This window comes from Platalea leucorodia (genome assembly GCF_965183815.1).
Source record: "Platalea leucorodia genome assembly, chromosome: 1".
Lineage (NCBI taxonomy): Eukaryota > Metazoa > Chordata > Aves > Pelecaniformes > Threskiornithidae > Platalea > Platalea leucorodia.
The window spans coordinates 42,681,203-42,700,613 of NC_138823.1; the positions used below are offsets into that span (position 1 = coordinate 42,681,203).

At 40.8% G+C, this 19,411-nt stretch overlaps 2 protein-coding genes across 7 annotated transcripts in view; one reads left to right on the forward strand and one right to left on the reverse strand.

Annotated features, from left to right (window-relative positions):
* Positions 1–2,161: 2,161 nt before the first annotated feature.
* On the reverse strand, positions 2,162–10,080 carry CHCHD7 (coiled-coil-helix-coiled-coil-helix domain containing 7). Of its 3 annotated transcripts, none has more exons than XM_082320548.1 (5): positions 9,869–10,080; positions 8,729–8,994; positions 6,892–6,969; positions 6,226–6,324; positions 2,162–5,398 (listed from the first exon to the last, which is right to left on the reverse strand). In XM_082320548.1, exons 3-5 carry the CDS (start codon positions 6,943–6,945, stop codon positions 5,297–5,299), a joined length of 255 nt encoding a protein of 84 aa, XP_082176674.1. In that variant the 5' UTR covers positions 6,946–6,969; positions 8,729–8,994; positions 9,869–10,080; the 3' UTR covers positions 2,162–5,296. The 3 variants fall into 3 exon arrangements, with proteins under 3 accessions (XP_082176674.1, XP_082176673.1, XP_082176672.1); XM_082320547.1 differs by having other exon boundaries at positions 8,729–9,088; XM_082320546.1 differs by lacking the exon at positions 8,729–8,994 and having other exon boundaries at positions 9,869–10,078.
* Positions 10,081–10,195: 115 nt separating this feature from the next.
* The window catches only part of PLAG1 (PLAG1 zinc finger), a 55,253-nt gene continuing 46,037 nt past the window's right edge, over positions 10,196–19,411 (forward strand). For all 4 annotated transcript variants that reach the window (XR_014229647.1, XM_082325767.1, XM_082325766.1 and 1 more), the window contains exon 1: positions 10,196–10,417. Coding sequence is in view for 1 of the 4 variants with exons in the window: in XM_082325769.1 (XP_082181895.1) it covers positions 10,401–10,417 (17 nt within the window). In the remaining 3 variants the exon portion in view is untranslated. The remainder of the gene's footprint in view (positions 10,418–19,411) is intronic.

Here is a 19,411-nt window from a genome sequence, read left to right on the forward strand (position 1 = left end):
AAGCCTAACCAACTTCAGTATTATTTTTACTTTTTTTCCAGTGCCACAGCTGTGGACAGCATTCTACAGACTAATACAAAATGGCAGGTTGCTGCTGAAGGAGCTGACAGCCTGAATTAAACACGATGTACCACCACACAAGTGAGACTGGAAAGCCTTTTGGAGAAAGGGCTACCAGAATTTTAAAAAAAATAGAAGGGGAATGCTTTCACTAGCTACCTAATTAGCATTTTATATAGATACACATGTAGTCTTAGAGTTTTCTGCTAGAGTAGCTTTTTTTTTTTAATCACAGCCAATTAGCTACAGAAGTGCATTTTTGGGTTGAAGGGGAAGATAGTGTTGTAAAAAACAGACACTTAGGAAAAAAATAAATCAGTTGTATAATGCATATATGAACAGGGAAGATATTCCAGCCAGAGCTAATGGAAATTAGCTTGTCAAAGAGATGACTAGGCAAAAGACAACTAGGGAGGATAAAGCTGTAGAATGAAACCTCTAAGCTGAACTTTGAACCTCAGGCACGGATGGTGATCACAGAGTTACAAGACAGGGTGGGAAGCAGTGTAACTGATAAAAGCAAGAAGGCAATATAGAAATCAGGAGACGAAACAGTATTGTACCCAAGGAAAAAAATGCAAAAAGTAATGCAATAGGAAAATGATGTCCACAAGGCAGATTACAGCATCCGTGTGAGGAAGACAAGAGGTCGAGCTTACTTAAAGGGATGCTGAACAGAGAGACAGGCAAGTTGCAAAAGAATGTCAAGTTAGCTGCATTCAGTTAGCAGCTCAATTGTCAAATGGGAAGTAATCATGTGTGATTTGAGGATCATTATGTTACAGGCCTTAAAACTGAAAATCCTCAGAAAAGGATTTTGAGATAAGAGGCATCAAGATAGAATCCTAAAGGACAGAGAGGAATTACTTATTCAAAATCTGATGAGTCTTAGTTACTACATACATGATATCATATGTATAAAAACACACTAAGGTTTTACTGACCCACTCATTTCATCAGTATAAGTACTTCCCTCTTACATTTTTTTCTATCAAATAGGCTGAAACAAAAATTTAAAAAATTCTGAAGTAGTATGCTTGTTTTACTTTTAACTACTTTAATATTTAACTATTTCCTCCCCTTGCCTCAAATTCTTGCAAGAGAACAAAAGCCTGCAATAGTGTACTATTTTTCCAAACTTTTTTCATACTACAATTACTTTTTTCATAGCTATTTTGGAAGACTGACTTTAAAGACGCAGATACTTTTAACGTGAGTTAAGGGCTGCCTTCAAAGGCATTAGAGCAGAATAACATTGTACCCTCTAAATTCATCGTATCTGTTCTGCAGAAGTTTTAGGGAAACCTCTCCCCTATATGCATGCCCTTGCTCACACGAGTGCAAAAGCTTTATTAGAAGACAACCATGAAAAAGACTCAGAGCTGCAGCACACGCAACTCCCTGCCTTTCAAAGCTTCAGCTATTAAACCCAAAGACGTTTCAGAACTCCGGAGCTAGATGATTTTCTTCTAACGCTTTCAAGAGCACAAACTCACCCCAACTGTGGCAGCAGAAAACTTCCAGAGCTAAACATTCAAAGGCCTTACGCTGTAAGGTAATGGGAAAGGTAAGATGGTAAATGCACAGATGGGAGTCTGGACATTCACCTGGGCCTGGCAGAGAGCCTGTAGCTGCTGCTCAGTGCTCAGCTGCCATCAAACCACCACAGTGAAAAATACTCTTTCAAGGACCATATTGCAAAGCTTCTCAAGGCTGCACAGAAACCTCCTATTTTCCAGCAGTGATTTGGACTCTTGTCCTCCTCCTCTGTATAGTGTAGACACAGCACCAACCTTCCCCTTCTGTGTGAGTTCTGCTATCTCTGTGGGAAGAGGCTAAAAAAAGCTTGAAAGAGCCAGTAGTGGGTGGAGTGAGTCTGTTTTTCCTACAGTCTGTTGTGCAACAGCACCATCCAGCTGTCAAAAAAATAATGAAACATTAATGCCACTATCCAGATTTGGTCCTCATTCCACAAGCAAAGTGATTACACCCATTAAACAAAACAAAACCCACAGGTCTTTTCCCTGCTTCTGAATTAATTATATTGGTCCCTTGTGTTATGTTTTCTGGGTTAGTACACAAGACTGTACTTCAGCAAAACTAAGAATTCAGCCCAGTTTATTTCTGCCCAGTAAGACTAGCAGGCTACAGCTTACATTAGTGTTTCAGTGAAGTGTGGAATATAAGCTCTCAGGTATGAGGAAAAGACGATTATCTTTGGCGCACAACCAAAGACAGTTAATCACACTACAAAAATTAATGGAAAAAACTCAACCATTTCATACATAAGGGCCTATGTTTTAGCTATCGTAACTTACCACTCTTGAGCTTCAGTATTGAAAGCAAGAACAGCAGCCTCCAGTGAGGGGGGGGGAATAACGATGAAAACTCAGACTTAACTAATGGATCACTCTAGAGAGGCATTATGACATGAGGAAGAAAACTTCTTGCTTTCCAAGATTTTTAATGAATTTGTGTTCTTTGTCAGTAACTATAAGGCACATGCATGGAAATAAAGGAATAAAAGGCATCCCTTACAACAGATGACTCACTACCTGAATTAAATCCATAAGGTCACTGCTTAAATCGCTCCCAGTTCTTCACTAAACTCAATTTTGTCCTAACACCTGCAGGGAGCTTACCATGTGTGCCCACTGATGATTGGGAACTCTAATATTAGAATGCTGTTCTTGCATTACATGCGCCTTAGCCTGTCCTGCGATCCCATTCTTGCATTGTTTGATACCTGGAAGTAGGGCATGCATCTCCTTTTCTGACTTTCAGAAGTCCAGTACTACTTTACAAACACTCTACAAAGCCGTACAGGGTACCTATTAAAAGATAAGTCAATCATCCTTTACAAGAAAACAAAACCAGTGGAAACTTTCCGAGTAAATACTGGCAGGAAAAAAATGTAAATGCAACAATTAACCTAAGAGAAAGGGCACTTCTATACTCAAAGAAAACTTGAAAGGAAAACCTAGGATAAATGATGTACCTTTAAGGAACTTGAGCTTATGCAAGGAAGAATCAGCAAAATCACACCAAGAGGAGATGCTGTTTTACTTGCATAGAACTAAAACATACAGTAGATTTTAATGTAAGTCCAGAACGTAAGAGCACAGCAACGGGAAAACAGCAAGCACTAGAATAATAGCCAAAGGCATAGGAGCAAAGAACACGCCCAAAGATACAGCAGAGGTGCCAAATGACAAACTTGTGCCAAGTGGGAGAGAAGGTGCCCTTAGACAAGCAAGGCAGCAAAACCAGAAGAGTCCAGAGAGACAGCCCCAAGAAGAAGGGGACAATCAGCTCCCCAAAAACTGCAGATGAACAAGAAGATCAAAGAGAAGCATGGCCAATGAGGAAGTGTTATGGCTTAAGTTTGACTAATGAAAGCAACAAGTTCTCCTCTCACCAAGACAGGGAGAACAGAGAACACAAGACCTTCAAGAGGAGCTGTATTAGAAAGTCATTGCAGGACTTCATTAGATCAGAGACAGAACAAAGTTACTAGGGAAAAAAAAATGTTGGAATGAGAACAGACTAAAATGCTTAAATTGGTAAAAAAGTATTTGTGCCAAATCGGGGGGGGGAAGACTGGTGTGTAGGAGGGTACTGGAAGGTGGCAAGGAGGTGATGGACTAGAAAACCTTTGAATCTACAATGAAAGTTTCTTCTCTGTTCCCCCCAAAAAAAGAAAAATGTCAGCAAAGTTTGAATTTTAAGTACAGAGAAAGTAATTTAAAGAATCTGATGATCTTCACTGAAGAAAGTCTATTTCCCTTGCCAGGAACTGACTAGAGAACTTGTGACACGGCTTGGAGGCTGCACAGCTCTGCTCAGAGAAGCGCGTGCTCAAAAGGCATAGAGTTACACACTCATTCCAATAACAGAAAGGGTATGATCCATCAATTTCAGAACTCGGATGTCTAAGGAGAACAGACAGAAAGAAGAGGAAGAAGAAAAGCAGATCTCCATTAGTTACTACTCAGGTCAAATAACAAGGGGAAAGGTGGAAACAGCATAAAAATCCCACTAAGCATAGAAATAGGCCTCCAGTGGAAAGAAGCAAGACAAGCCAGGCAGAAGGAGAAACAGGAAGCCGTGTCATCTTTCCAAAACAGTCTAAATAGAGAGACAACACTTTTACACCATCCTCCATGAGGTCAGCCAGAGTCCTGCCAACTTGATCGCAGCAAGTCCTAAAGGACTTCACATGGAACTTGAGCTCATGACAGTGTTTTTTCTGTTTTACCACAGGGTGTGAGCTTTTAAGCCAGGACACCTGAAAGCACTAAAGGTAAGAAAACTCTGTTTCCACTAGACAGCAACCCATTTACACTTACTAGTTGTTCAGTTTAGTTAAGGAATCAATCTCACTTAAGATTAGAGTACCTGTTCAAACTGAGCTTTGTAGTCTTGTATGAGTAAGCATTTCCAAACCCAGGGCTTCAGCTGTCCAGAGAGTCTTAGATAGACGTACTATAGTTAAACCTGCCATGTCACTCAGAGTATATGTTTACATGTCTACAAGTCCCCCTGCCTCCCCGCCAGCAAAGTATCTATTTACTATCCACAGAAGGTACTATTCAGTGCAGACCTGAGGAGTTCAGTTCTATCTTCATCAACCTCTCTAACCTTGTAACAAGCAAAGCTTGCAGATCTGATTTATTGCAAGCTTCTGCTGTCACTGCTGAGTGCAGCAGCAGACCTAATGACAAGCTTGTTGGATTTGGGATTTTAGTTCATGAACAGTCTTATTTAAACCCGGGACACATAATACAACTCATGGGAAAATAGCGATAGGATCATACATGATAAATCCAGAATATTAGGCAGAATAGCTGGATACAAGACACACATTGCACATACCAGTCTCTCAACCTGCTCCATCCCTACAGCTACGCTACAACACTCACCAGCCCCCTCTTTTCAAACCTACTTTCTGTGAGTCCCATTAATTTTATATTTCACAGCAAATTAGTTTCTACTTCCAAAGTGTCTAGACATAAGCTGTGTTGATACCCGTGTCTTCCAGTGAGGGGCCATGTTCCCATGACAGGGAATATGAAGAAAACCAAGAAGTTCTATCCTAGAAAGCTCACACATTTCAAAATTTAAGAGCTTATTTTAATCCAAGATACAGCAACTCTAAAGTCCAGTTCATAGAAGGGCAACTTGCTGCTGATAAGTCTTCATATGTACAGTGAAAACAGTCAATGCAAGTTTCTAGTCAGTAGGGCTTCCCCATTGATTCCAACATTTTCTTTCTTTCTTCCGCTGAGGGCATCTCTGGTCTCACACCATTTCTTCTCCTTTGCATCATAATGTCATGCTGAAAATAGAAGAAAGTGACAGTGAGAACACAGATTTCTCAGAAGTCTCTGCCTCTGAGCTCCAAATGAGTAAGGTTATTTAATAGAAGTACTCTTTATATATCAGGAGCCAGATATAAGTCTGATTAGCTGATAACTAAATGTACTAGTATTTAATTGAAGATATCTGACAGTTTACCTTGCTGCTCCAAAAGACAGTAAAATGACAGTACTCCCATTACACTATATAAGACTAATATGCAATTGTCTGTAAATAGTTTTTTGGTAGTTTGCACAATTATTTAAACGCTAAGCTAAAAGACTCTTTACTACTATAGCAGAAGGAAAGAAAATAGCAGGCAACAGTTCAACTGCACAGAGTTCCTCGTGATACTTTTCTACTGCAAGAAAAAAGGAAATAAGGACACCACCAAATAAGAATGAACTCTTCCTAAGCTTTATCTTAGGTTAAAGTAAACATGACCCAAGCCAATGGAAAAACAGATTAACTTATCTTACCTCAGAATTTTTTCATTATATCCATTTAAAACAGAACATATTACTAGAAATATCTGACTCAAACTCAGAGGGAAACATACCAGGTCCTGCAAGAACACGAACTCACAAACTAAGAGGGTAAACTCAGGAGAATCAAGTGAAGAACTTTGATGTGCATCTGCTTAAGTCTTCCAGCAACACACACAGAGACTACCTAGGCCTGTAAGCCACCGTAAGAACAGCAGCAGTCAGCACTAGCTAAGTCTGAAGAGTTCAGAAAGCAGTGTGTCAGAAATAACATACTTAAAGCAAAGCATGGAGTAACATTTAGAAGATCTACTGCGCTTACCCAGAATTTTCTGCAGCTTTTATACTTCAAAAAATAAGCAGTACACATATCCTTTTTATAGTTGTTGTCATCCAAACATTTTCTAGAGGCATCTGTTTCCTTTAATAGGGAAAACATACTTCAGAGCTGAGGGAAGTTACTGTACTCAGTGTCTAGAAATTCTAACAAGTCCCAGAATATCTATGAAGATAGGAGGCAGCTTCTCAGATGAAAGAATACTATCAAAGAGAGCAGAGGAACATCTATCACAGAGGATAATCAGTAATTCCAAGCAATGACTTCATTTAGAGATAACAGACATTAGTACTTTTCAAATAGTAAGGATAGAGTCCACAGAAGAGTTGTTTACAAGGATGCTTGGTATAACCCACAAAAGGCATTTAAAAATCAACCAAGCTTGTCTAACCAGGATTTCAGGCTCTAGTTTTAAGGACAGAAAACCGAAGAGATTGCTATCAGTTATATTACTCCTATTTATGCTGAATTACTGGTTGTTACTTCACACTTGCTATAACAGATGATTTTTCAGCTTTCCCCATCTTCAGACTCAGAAACTTTTTATGCAAAATGCCAATGCTAGAGTACTATCCATAAAAAAAAATCCCTAGAAATTGCATTATTTAACATTGAAACATACAAACAAAAATCCCAGTTTGATCATCTTACCGCTACACATGGATTTACATCATGGTCTCTAAGCTGTTGTGCATGCCTGGACATTCTAGACAGATACTCGTAACTTGGCTAGAAACAGAAAAGAGACAGGTTAAGTATCTACTTTTAACAGCAACTCAGGATTAAGTCTGAACTGCAGCATGTAATAAAGGCCTTCCAATAACACACACAGTTTGGTTGTCTTAAAAACACAAAAACACCACCACAAAACTTTTGCAAAATGTTCAGGCAAGTTCAGCCTGTCACCAAGACCACTTACTCCCTGATAAATTCCTGCAGAGAATGAAGCCACTGCAGTGACTCTCATACCAACCTGTCAGATCATTGAGGAAGTGACCATGTCTAGGAGTAACAGCTCCATAGAAGCCCTTTGCAGCCAACACACTGTAGACACTTCAATTAATAGTGTGTGAGAGCAATGTACAAGTAAACTTTTCCGGATTTGTGCCTACTCCTTAGCTGGATCACATCTCTATCTTCACTGAGCTTTCCCAGGTATAACAAGTGCCCAACCATCTCCTGTGTTGCTGTATCAGATACTTAACAGAAAAAGAAATGGTTTCACCGCAAGGAGGGACCAGATCCACTCATACTGTGTATGACAGCCTGAATCACATTTTTCACCAGTTTAGTAGTTTGACACTGACTCTAGGAACTGTAAGCTTCAGAGACACACAGTTCAGTGCCAAGAACCTACACTGATCCAAGATGACGACATCAAGAGGAACAGCAGACCCTCATTCCCTTTACTACTTCCCATACGTTGCCTCTGGCACACATATGGCCATGCAGGTATTTGTTCCAAACAAATACTACGTCTAACCAAAAAAAAAAAATTAATGTTGACCAGATGACTGTTTGAGCCAACGCAAGCAGAAACACAGGGGTGAGGAAAAGAGAGCTCTTTGCAGCAAATTAAAGTACAGCTGATTAAGGAAACTGTGAAAGAACATCCTTGCTTGATCTTTGTTTGGTTGTTTGTTTTTTTTTTTCCTAAAGACATTGCTGCTAATTCTAAACTCAAATCTGTTTCTGTTCACGTTAGAGATTGATAACTGCAATTCTGCAGCAAAAAGCCAGTTTTGCTTGGTATCAGCAAACAAACAAACAAAAAAATCAAATACTGCTCTTAGTAGCTCACAGACAGAAAACAATGTTTTAGAGGAAGGTTCTTCTTTGGGTAGGAATAAGCTATTCCAGGTGAATAAGCCTTAGATTTTACATCCTGTGCAAGTATATTCTCCTGGTGCTTTGAGTATTTTTTTTGCATTCCACATTGTCTTTTTCTGCAAATGGGCCTTTTAAAAACCAGCATCAGGAAACCCTTCCACTTTCCTTTGAGAACTATCCAGCATTTAAGTTAACTTTACAAGCCAGGCAACTGTTTGCTTTTTTTGTGGGTGCAGGAGGATTTTTGATCAGGCACTTCCAACTTAAATGGAAACACAAGAATGTAGAACATTAGCATCATCCAGGCTTCACAGAAGCAGAAGGAAGTAGTAGTAGAAGGAAACAAAAGCAGCATATCACAATGCCTCATCTAAGTCAAACACATAATTTTCAGAGGTTTGTTTGTGTCTGCGTTACAACTCTCCCTCTCTCATTGATATCAGAGGTGTAATACCATCTAAGCAGACACATCTCAAGGTGTACAGTATTAGACTGACTTCACCCTTATTCTCTGAAAGAGTATTCCCGAGTCGTAGGATGTGTCATCATCAGCATTCATTACACAAACAGCAATTAGCATTTTCAGTTTGATTATACCACCAGAGTCGGCAACCATGCCCAGTTAAGGAACAATGCACACAATACATTAAATACCTACTTAATGAACAGGCAGTTCAGGTTCTCGTGAAGCTGCTTAGTTCAGAGTAGGCAAATGCTTAAACATGCTTAGCACTACCAAAAAGGTCTGATGCTCCCGCACGTGTTCCTCGCTCCCCCTCTCCGAAGTACTTCAGGCTTTGAAACATTATCAGCTAGAAGGGCAGGCAGGTCACACCGAAACGCTGCTGTGGGACGGAACGAGCAGTCGAGCAGGAAGAGATCTTTCCCCTCAGCTTTTGCACATGCACAGGCTTCCTTCCCTTCCTGCTTTCAGATTACAGGTCTGAGCCCAACCACAACCAAAGGCTTGTCTATTCCGCAGGTCTTAATTACGCTTTAACACATTAACAGCTGTAAACTGTACCACAGAGAAATACGTTTGTTGCTAGCACTCTTTAACCCTAGGGCTTTTTCAGTTCATAAACCATCAGGATATTTTTCCATGGGCTCCCTCCCATTGAAAAGCGTTTGGCTTTTTTAAATGCATATATACATACAGCATTGCTAATTATGCCGCCATACAGACCAGCTTATTAAACCTTAAACCCTGGAGTGAAGGCCGTATAAAAATCCTACGGTTTTTATCGCTATTACAGCGGGACAAACGGGGCGGGGGGAGCGGAGGCAGCCGGCGGGTCCGGGCGCTCGGCAGGGCTGAGCTGCCTCGCCCGCCTCAGCCCCCAGAAGAGGGCTGGGGGCAAGTCAGGTGCAGAGGGGGCGGGCGGGCCGCCACGGGGCCGGCCAGCGCCCGGGAGGCGCCGGCGCCCACCGCCCAGCCCCTGCCTTCCCTGACCGGCGGTGAGGGGGTGGGGAGGGGGAGCCGGAGGAGCCCCGCGCCCCCTTCCCCCCGCCTCGCGCGGGTAACGGCCGTCACCCCAACGGCCACCGGTGCCCAACGGCCGCCGGCCGGCGCGCGCGCAGCCTTCCCTCAGCACCACCTGCCGCCAGAGAGCGGAGCCCGGGCCCCGCCGCGCCGCCTCGCAGCCCGGGCCCCCCGCGCCGTCTCCCGGCTGCGGCAGGGCTCCCGCAGCCCGCGGGCGAAGGACGAGCGAGCCTTCCCTCCCGCCGGCGGGGGAAGGGGAAGCGGCGCCGGACGGCAGGCGGAGGGGCAGCGCGGGTCGCCGGCGGCGGCACTCACCTCCGTCGCCGGCCGTGTCCGCGGGAGCCCGGGGCGGGAGGGGGCAGCCCGTCTCCAATTCGAAAGACGTCAGCGGCTCGGGCAGCCCGCTTAAGTACGGGCGCAGCCTACCCCGCTCCCGGCCTCGCGGCTCCCCCCGGCCCAGCGCCGCCGCCGCCCACGCCCCGGCGGCGCTGAGTGGCAGGGCCGGGCGGCCAATGGCGGCGGCGGCGGGCCCGCCCCGGCCTTGAGCGGCGCCTCCTTCCACCAACGGGGCGGGCGGCGCGGGCGGCAGGCGCCGGCGGCGGGGCGCGGCCGCGGCCCTGACTGACGGGGGGAGGCGTCCAACCCGCGGTGCGTGTGGGCGGCGGGCGGTGTGGGCGCGGCGTGTGCGGCAGGCTGGGCTGCACCGCAGCGCATACACTACAATGGCTGCTGGAAAGACGGGAAAGCAAACAATTTCCAGGCCCGCCGCGTCCAGCCCGAAATATGGGGAAAAAATTACAGAAAAATCGGAGAACACTGTAAAGGGTGGAAACGGGGCGCAGAGGGGATGCTGAGGCTCCCGCGGTGAGTCTGCTGCGGGTTTGGGGGGCAGGCGCCGGGGTTTAGCAGGGAAATATCAGGGTTATTTAAATTATGAAGGGGGAGGAGGAGGAGGAGGGGGGAGAGGAGAGAGGAGCAGCGAGCAGTGAGGAAAAGTTTGTGTTAACCATCCCTCCCTTCCATCCCTCTCCCCCCCATCTCCCGCAGCCCCCCACCGCCCCGCGTCGGACCCCCCCGGAGGGGGAGAGCCGGGGAGGGGAGGCGAGGCGAGCGGTGCCCCCCCTTCCCCTCCCTCGGAGGGAGAAAGAGATGATTTTCAGAAAAAAACCTCTCTCAGGAGTTTCCTCCACTCCTCCCCTCCCTCCCCGCGGCGCTATGTTGGTTCGCGAGCGAGCGGGCGAGGCAGCGGTCTGCCCGGGGGACGGCAGGAGGGCGCGGGGTGCCCGCCGCCGACCCCCGCGGCGGGCCGGGGCCGGGGCCGCGGCGGCGGCGCGGGGCAGGGGCAGGGGCAGGAGCTGGGCGGCCGCCCCCTCCCCTCCTCGCCTCTCCGGAGCCTGTGCTGTGAAGGCAGTGACAGCGGCGAGAGCGGCGAGAGGGAGCGGAAGACATTAGAGACCGCGGTGCCGAAAAATGAGGGAAAAAATTAATATAAATTCGCCCCCCGCCTCAAACCGGCCGAATTTCGCACAGAAATTTCCCCCGTGGACCCGGCTACCCGTGGGGTGTCCCCCGGACCTGGCGGCTGCCTCTTTGGGGGGATCCGGAGTGAGTTTGGGGCACTCGACCCCCCTTCCCCGTCGTTTTTTGGACAAAAGTTTTTTTTTTCGTAATAAAGAAACGAATTTGCCTGCTCTCCCCCTCCGAGTGGCCCAGAAGCTTTTCCCTTCCCCATCGGTGTGTGTTTAGAGAAAAGTGTGAACCCAAGTAAGTGCTGAGTCGTGTTGCATTGGGGAGGGGGGTTTGCTAACTGAAAGCAGGAGAGATCCGGAGAGAGAGAGAGAGAGAGCAGGGACAGCTTGTTGTCAGTATCATAAACAACCAAAATGGAGGGAGAACTGAGGCATATAACAAAATAAAAATCAGAAAAAAATGCCAAAAAATACCTAAAAATCGGGGCTGCTCCCCCTTTTCTTCCTCAAGGTAACAGAATAAAACCCATGTCTTCCCGAGACCGTTTTAAGGTTTCAGGGAGCAAGGAGTTAATATTTATTATTTTTTTTGTTGATGAATTCTTTGGAAAGGCAAAAGCCTCTTATAACTCGCCACCGACAATGAGAAAACGTGAAAATCGCTTTCAGGAGAGAGAGGTAGGGGGAGATGATAGTGCAGAAAGTGCATAACTTGGGGGTAATGTGGAGTGATCCTAGATAAGATAAATGCTCTATGTGCTGCTTTATAACTTCCTTTTTTAATGCCTTTTTTTGTATGTTTGGGGGGGGGTTTGGAGATGGGGGCTCCTTTCTTTTCCTCTTTTTTTCCTTTTTTTTTTTCTTTTTTTTTTTTTTTTTTTTTTTTTTTTTTTGGACCGGAATGTAATGCCTTCGTAGTGTCACTTTCCTGATCTAATTAGGATGTGTGAGGCAAAGAGTAAACCTTTCCGGTTTATAAAGTGCATTTTCGTTGCCTTTGAATTTCAAGTTTTCCTGGTGGCTCCCTCCTCTATTTAAACTGGATTCTTCAGAGTAGTGTGGGGTTGAGGTAATGCTCCATAGGGAAAGCAGAGAGGGCTCAGGGGCAGGGCACCTCTTCTGCGGGTGGTTGCTGATTTCCCTGGCACGTTCAGTTCACCTGTTTGTCTCCTACAAAGAATGTATTCTGCAGTCTCCTCGTTTTATTTATATAAAATAATGATGCCTCATCTCGCCTCACATTGAAGTTAATGCGAAAGTGCTGCTGATGTTGGTTCCACGTGGGATCAGGGACATAGCAGGGCATTTTAAAGAGACAGCTGCTCTTTTCCTGGGGTTATCATCACCTCTGCAGCACCTCTGCCTCTAGCAGAGGGATGGTTCGTTGTTTTTTTTTTTTTTAATGGAAATGTATCAAATCGGCCCTGGTCGGATAAATTAAGGCAGAATAATAGGGGAAAACGTGCAGATTCGTTTGGATCAAAGCAATTCTTTTGTGTGTAGCAGGTCTTCAGGGGAGTTTTCTCGGTGTGTTAATTAAAATGCTGTGTTCTGGAGAGCGTTTTTTGGAATGAGTGTTGCAGAAATGAAATAGTCTCAGGTTGTTTAATATTAAAACATAGTGCTGTTCTGCTAGCTATGAATTTCCTGGGAGGAGACCTATGTGCATAGGGCAATTTCACAGACATTTTGTAAAAGTTGTGAAGTGCATCATTTTTACTTTGAATAAATTCAGTTTTGTTGGGGACACCTGGGTTTGTTGAAAAGTAGTGTAAAGCTTGTTCTATACTTAAATCTTCTGAACAGTCCCAAAAGGTTTTGAAAGTAGTGAAAATAACTGTAGGTTTTAATTGGCCAGGCTAGGGGCTTTTTACAAGTACACCTTGGCTGTGTAATTATAACATCACTTGGAAGAATTGCCTCTGGCTTTGTTTAAAAAAAGAAAAATCGTCCTAACTGCGGTCTGGTGTCATGTATATGTGTGCATGTGTGTGTGCATGCATGCTTTTTAGCATGGGTTCTGGCTGATACAGTTTTTTGCTTAATTTTTAACTTATAAATGTTTAACTGTAATGATGTGAAATGCTCTCTTTGTCCCTATTATCTCCTTTGTATTTTAATTTTCAGTGAAATATCCTATTTAAAAAATTAACATCGCCTCTTAACGTGGCAATTTGATATCTTTATGAGGAGCTATGATGTCTCCTTTACACGTGCCTTGTTTTTGTAGCCTTTGTATTTAATTCTAGATTAAAAATTGAACACAAGTATGTGGTCCTCGAGAGGGAAGATGGGGTACTGAACTTGCAGGGAGGCTATTTCAGCAAATGTTTTATTTGAACATGTGGAAGTTGAGCATCAGTTGTTATAGCCCTCTGTGTTGAATAGCACGTGTTTGCAAATGATCTCTACCTTTTCTGGAAGGGTGACCAAAGAAGCTGTTGTACAGTGGTTGTTGACTAGGGTAGTCTTGTGGTTAGAGATTTTGGAAGAAATCTCAGAGTTTTCCAGTGACTCACAGTTGTGAAAATTAAATCACATTAACTAATCTTAGGCTAGAAAAAAAGGCTCATTAAGGAAGAAAAATTAATCAGTTTGTATAAAGGAATGAAATTGAACATTTTTCCAAAGCTGTCTTTTATGGTTTAGAGATCTCTTTTATAGGTAGCAAGAATTCATACTTCAGAGTTCCTTTCCAAATATTTCTTACACTGATCTCTTCTTTTTATTGATTGAAGTAACATTATCCTGAAATGCATAGAAATTTGATAAATTAATAGCAGTACACCATGTGTTGGTGTTTTTAATGTACCAGGGTAGATAGATAGTAGCAGATGTACAGAACTAACTTTAGGAAACTAGTTAATGGTACTGAGAACAGTATTTAAGAACTCTTCAAATACTGTGTCTGTGACCATCAGTATGAAGTGTTTAAGGTGTTACTACATTTTTACCTAATTAAGAGCTTCTAAATCATTAGTATTGTAATGCTGAAAATAGGTATAGGCTCTGGTAATAACAACATGAAAGAAGCGCATGTTGTGGATTATCTTTCTTGACTTACAGTTATGTATTACAAAGTAAATTCAGTGTATCCAACCAGAGTACAAAACTCAGGACATAGGGAGGAGGAGGAGGAAAGGGTGTTCTCACAGAATTTGATACTCTTCTAAACTGGGTTTAATTTTAAGGTATAATCCAGATGGTGATAATAATAGTAGAAGATAAATGTTGTTTAGGATTGTTTTTCACAAACTTACTTAATCTCTTTTTGTAGAAAACTGAATTCTTCTTACAGAGATGATGTGGTGTTTAATAAAAATAGAAGTAACTTTCAAAGCTTCCTTACTTCTAAGAGTTAAGATAATCTTCTCTATTATATGTTGCTCTGGTTCTATACATGATTCAGTGTGATTTTTTCAAGATTTTCTAAAATTAAAACACCTGTGGAAACAAATACTATGGGCTGTTGTTGGTAAAGTTACCCTACTTTTTGTAGGTAAACTGGGGAGCTGTAAATGTATTAAAATCCTTCTTAGATACTTACCAATCCTATTCAATAGTGTTTAAAAGTTAGTAACTACAGTATTCTACAACAGTACAGCAAATACAGGAATCTAAATTGACATGCATTCACCTTTTCTCGAATGCTTGGTTCAACTGTGTCTCTTGGTGTGTACTTTTCATTTAGTAGTTATCCTGAAAAATGAGTTTCCCAATGTAGAACTTTGAGATTTAAATTAAGAAACTTTTTAAAAGTTTGTGTAATTCCAAAAGGCACTGCATACAAAGCGCAGCCACTCCTAATGGTCGTCCATCTCTGCAGCTAGTCAGTCAAAATGGTGCCCTTAAGTCTCCTCCTTCGAGGGTAGTGCGTGTGTTTTAAAATTAATGGGTTAAAGAGGGCACTGCTCATGTTCTAAATAAACCACTGTTTGTAACTGTTCAAGGTTATTTTGTTAAAAGAGATGTTTTATTTCAGAGTCTAAAACATAAGTTTTTTAAAATTTTGTATCTGTAACCTCTTATACCTTTAAAACCAGTTTTTGTCAGCAAATACCTTTTGGGGAGGGTTCTTGAACAAGTTTATCTGTTTACCAAGGGGAGATATTCTGGAAAATGTGAAATATGTGAGAGCAATTAGATCATTCTCAAATCAGTGTAGAGTTAAAAAGAGCTAGCAGCCACCACCACTGAAGGGATAGAGCACTTGCTCTCAAGGAGATATTCTACAAATATCTGCTACTAGTGAGGATTTAGCTGGCATTACTTTTGAAAGAAACGTGCAGTATCTGTCCACTGAACTGTTAAGCATCTTTAACCAATTACTAAATGTTTAGGCAGCCTTAAAAAAATATTTAAAAATAATTCAAATATTAGAACAAAGTAACATTTTGTATTGATCAAATGTAAAATGTTTAAAATTCTGAAGGGTAGGGGATTTTTTTTTTTTGCATTTATATGAGCATTTAGATAATAGAGAGTTGTGTGTTTTTCCTGCTAATCAAAAAATCACATCTAGAATTTAATTTAAATTTATTTTGATTTTTAAATTGTGAGAACTTGTAACTTGAATGTAAAACATTGATTAACTCTCAATATAATCGCTTATACAGCTGCCTATATTTTATTTTTAATTTTTCAAGGAATATAGTGAGCCTTTATCTGAAATTGAATAGATTGCAGTTACTGATGCATTTTAAATGAACAGTTGTCCACCAAACATCAAATGTGAAAAATTCTAATTGTACTCAAGTTTTGAAAACCTCATATTCAACAGAGCTAGTCACCATTACTGCAAGTTCATTTTTACTTTTATTTAGATTGGCTTGTTAAAGTATTTTTTTGTCTACTTTGGTATCAGTGTTCACCTGTTATTGTCTCATCTTAGAAGGATGAATTAGCAGAAATGAATAGAATTAGAGGTTTTTTTTAAATTTTTTACAAGATACAACATGCTTTTAAAAATAGTTATGTGATAACAGTTATAAAGGATGGGGCCTTCTCATAGGATATATTAAAATTGTTAATATTTAAATGGACCCTGCATGTATTGTGAACAGTTACTGTAGGATCATGGCATTAAAATTAACCACTGTACATCGCGGGGTTTTGAGATGACTACATAAGTACATACTTGACAGTGAAGAGTGGGAAAGCTTATATAGTTATTCTCATGTTGAAGGAATAAATCAGTTTCTATTATAGCCTTCTCTGTAATAACTTCTGTCCCTTTCCTAATGCACTGTCTGTCCAGAATGTAGAGATACCTTGTCAAATACAGTAAAATACATGCCCAGAGTGATGGGCTATTTTACAGATGCCCAACCCTGGCGGTTTTGATAGACTTACAGGGGGGCACGAAGAGAGTAGAATGTGGCCTGATGTGCATAATTTTATTTTATTTGTTTAAAGGAAAGGAAACAGAAAAAAAAACCAGGGCTGACCTAGTATAAAACCAAAAACTGAGATAGATAAAACAAATGAACGTAGACAACTGTGGCTGTAATACACAGAACAGTAACTCAAAACTCCGAAGTAAAATAGCTCAAATCAACTTTGAGAAGTCAAGTGGGAATCAGGAAAGTAAAACCTAGAATTGCCATCAAATGCAATTAAGAAATAACTATGTAAAGGAACTTGGAAAAATGCAAAAAGTGTCTGTTACAGTAAACTGAATCGCTATAATCTTCTTTTGCACTTAATGTGCTAAATTCCTCTCTCAAAGGAGAATATCCCTAGAAATCAGATTAGAAAGTGTTTAAAAGGAATTATTTGTCAAAGGTTGTTTTTTTTTTTTTTACTTAAGTTAGGATAACTAATAATCTCTTCCATATTGTTGTAAATAATACTTTATTTTATATCATTTAACCATGCAGATTGCACATAGACTTATGTATTGTACAGGTAATTTACCTGGTAGCCTGACACTGTGTATTACTAACTTTCACCCTAAAAGCTTTTCTTTATGGTTGTGGGTCACATTACACTTTGGAGACTGCCCAATCTGAAGTATTTCTCATTAAATAAGATGTAGATGGCTGATAATGTCTTATGCGCATTTACTGTGAATTGCCAAGTAATCAAAAAGCAAGGACAATGTCAGAAAGCTTATCTTGCCCCTTCATTTATTGAGTATGTATTTGGGTACTATAGGTTATCATACTTGATAGTGCATGAGTTCTCTGAGAAGTCCTGCAAATCATCTGATTCTAAATGAGATCTCATTGCACTAAATGTTTGAACACCAGAAAGACCCTGTGTATGCAAATCAGATTTTACTGTCCCAAGTGCTTGTCACTTCTAATAAAACTGTTTATTGTGTGGTATATGTATTTATAATGAATGGTACCTTTATAAGTAAGACAGATATACACATGCACATTTTAAGGAAACATCTGGCTGTTTAGGGAGAATGTCATGTCTTTTGAATCAGTTGTGATACAGGAATTTTTTTTTTTTTTTAAGAGACCCTTTTGAAGAAAAGGCAGAAAGAGAGATTCTGGCAGTTTACTATTAAATTTTAATCAAGCCTGTATAGTTAGTAATAAAAGATTTACAAGTTTGTAAATGTTAAATTTCTTCAAACTCTTACTGTCATGTGTGGAATTTTCATTTATACTAATTGTGCATTTACTACAGCTGCCTACATGCAAGGCTTAATAATAATACTGTACTTATCACATGGAAGTATAGATACAATATAAATGTTTAAAAGTAGAAATTGCGTACAGCTGTTCTTATGTTTTCGTCAGATGATACACTACAAAGGCATAAATTTATGGTGTTAGCTACCTGTTATCAGTTACTGGTGCTCATCCTCTCACAAGTACTTTAGGAAGAGTGAGTATTAAACTAAAATAAAAAAAAATGTAAAACCCTGTCAGGGTTTTGTGCTCTGTTTAAAAGCTAACCATAGACATTGTTCAAGCTTATTTTCTTCACTAGAAGTTATTGTGGTCAATACACGCATAATTTGTTTCATCTAGGGCACTAGGAAACTGTGAACCATGTAGCTTAGACATAGCTGATCACAATAAATGCCAGTTAATTTGAATCTGTAGATTTTTTTCCCTCTGTGACTTGACAGTTTTTCTTTAATTCTTTTGAATACTGGGATTGTGTTTAGACTAAACCACTTCTAATTATACCCCAGCACAAACATATAGCTTATGGCTATATTTTAATCAGTTTCAGAAAAAGTAATAAAAATATTATTGCATCTGTCAAAGGATGGTGTTGCTACATGCTATTTTAAATGGTGTTTAAGTACAGTTATAAGCATACCAGTACAATGAAATCAGCTCTTTTCCTAAACAACAAAGTTACATTATTTGTTACTTAAAAAGTTACCAAGAATCATAATATGTTAATTATCCTAATTATTCAGGCTGTTTTTAATATGTGTTGAAATGGCTTTTAAAAGTATATATGAAATATTTATATCAAACTCGTTTAATTTCTCATTACTTGTAAAAAGTAATGTTTTCCCAGTTGTAATTTTAAAGGGTTTTTGTCTTAGCTGCACAAGTGTATCCTTTTCTTTTGGAAACACTCTTTTCTGAACCCAGCAATTCTTTCACTTATTTAAAACTCTTTCATTCTCTCAGAATGAACTTGTGTCCCATTAAGTGTTGGTATTTATCATTTTTGTAATCAAAAGTTGTGCTGAGGAGTGCTGTGGAATTAATTTGTGCTGATGATGCTACAAGTGTAAAAATTGGGTGTAGAGTAAGGTGGGAAACTTAATCATAGTGCTATTTGGATGATGGGAATACTCCCAAACTGGATGAATGTTAAACTAGCCTATGAGGAAAAAATGTCAGATTTTGCAGCCTTGTAGCATTAATCAAATGTGTGGTATCACTATTTCTCGTAAGAAATACTCAAACACAGTCCTGGCATCAATTGCTGTAGAAGGCAAACAGAAATACAGATAATACTTTCAGAAATTATAAACTATGAAATAAGTTTCTTGGGGGGAAAAAACTGGTTTTAGAGGTCTCCCCTGTAGTATAATAGTATTTTACCTTTGAAAACTTGACCACTTCAGAATATTTGAGAACAAGTTAAGTCCATGCTGAGTAATACATTTTGGTTTCTAGTACAGTTTTTATCTATGCATCATGTAAAACAAACTTCTTACTCTTCATTGTACTTAAATATTTGTACTGCAAGGAGAGTGCATTTAAGCAGTTTTTAACTGCATTGATTACTCATTCATTTGATTGGAGTAGAAAGGTGCTTTAGTTTGGGAAGGTTGAATATGTATTATTATTTTCTATTTTTCTGTAGTTTGCCTGATAAAAATACTGAACATAAAAGGAGGCTGCATCTTTCTTCAAGCCTTGAGTGAGAAGGGAGGTGTGGTCAGGAAGGGGCTCTGATG

Bases quoted from the DNA above. Each gene is read 5' to 3' on its own strand.
- CHCHD7 (XM_082320548.1), bottom strand. From the start codon at position 6,945: ATGTCCAGGCATGCACAACAGCTTAGAGACCATGATGTAAATCCATGT. The intron at 6,325-6,891 runs GTAAGATGATCA...TCCCTATTAAAG, and splicing joins ATGTAAATCCATGTGTAGCG to GAAACAGATGCCTCTAGAAA. The intron at 5,399-6,225 runs GTAAGCGCAGTA...TTCTATTTTCAG, and splicing joins AAAGCTGCAGAAAATTCTGG to CATGACATTATGATGCAAAG.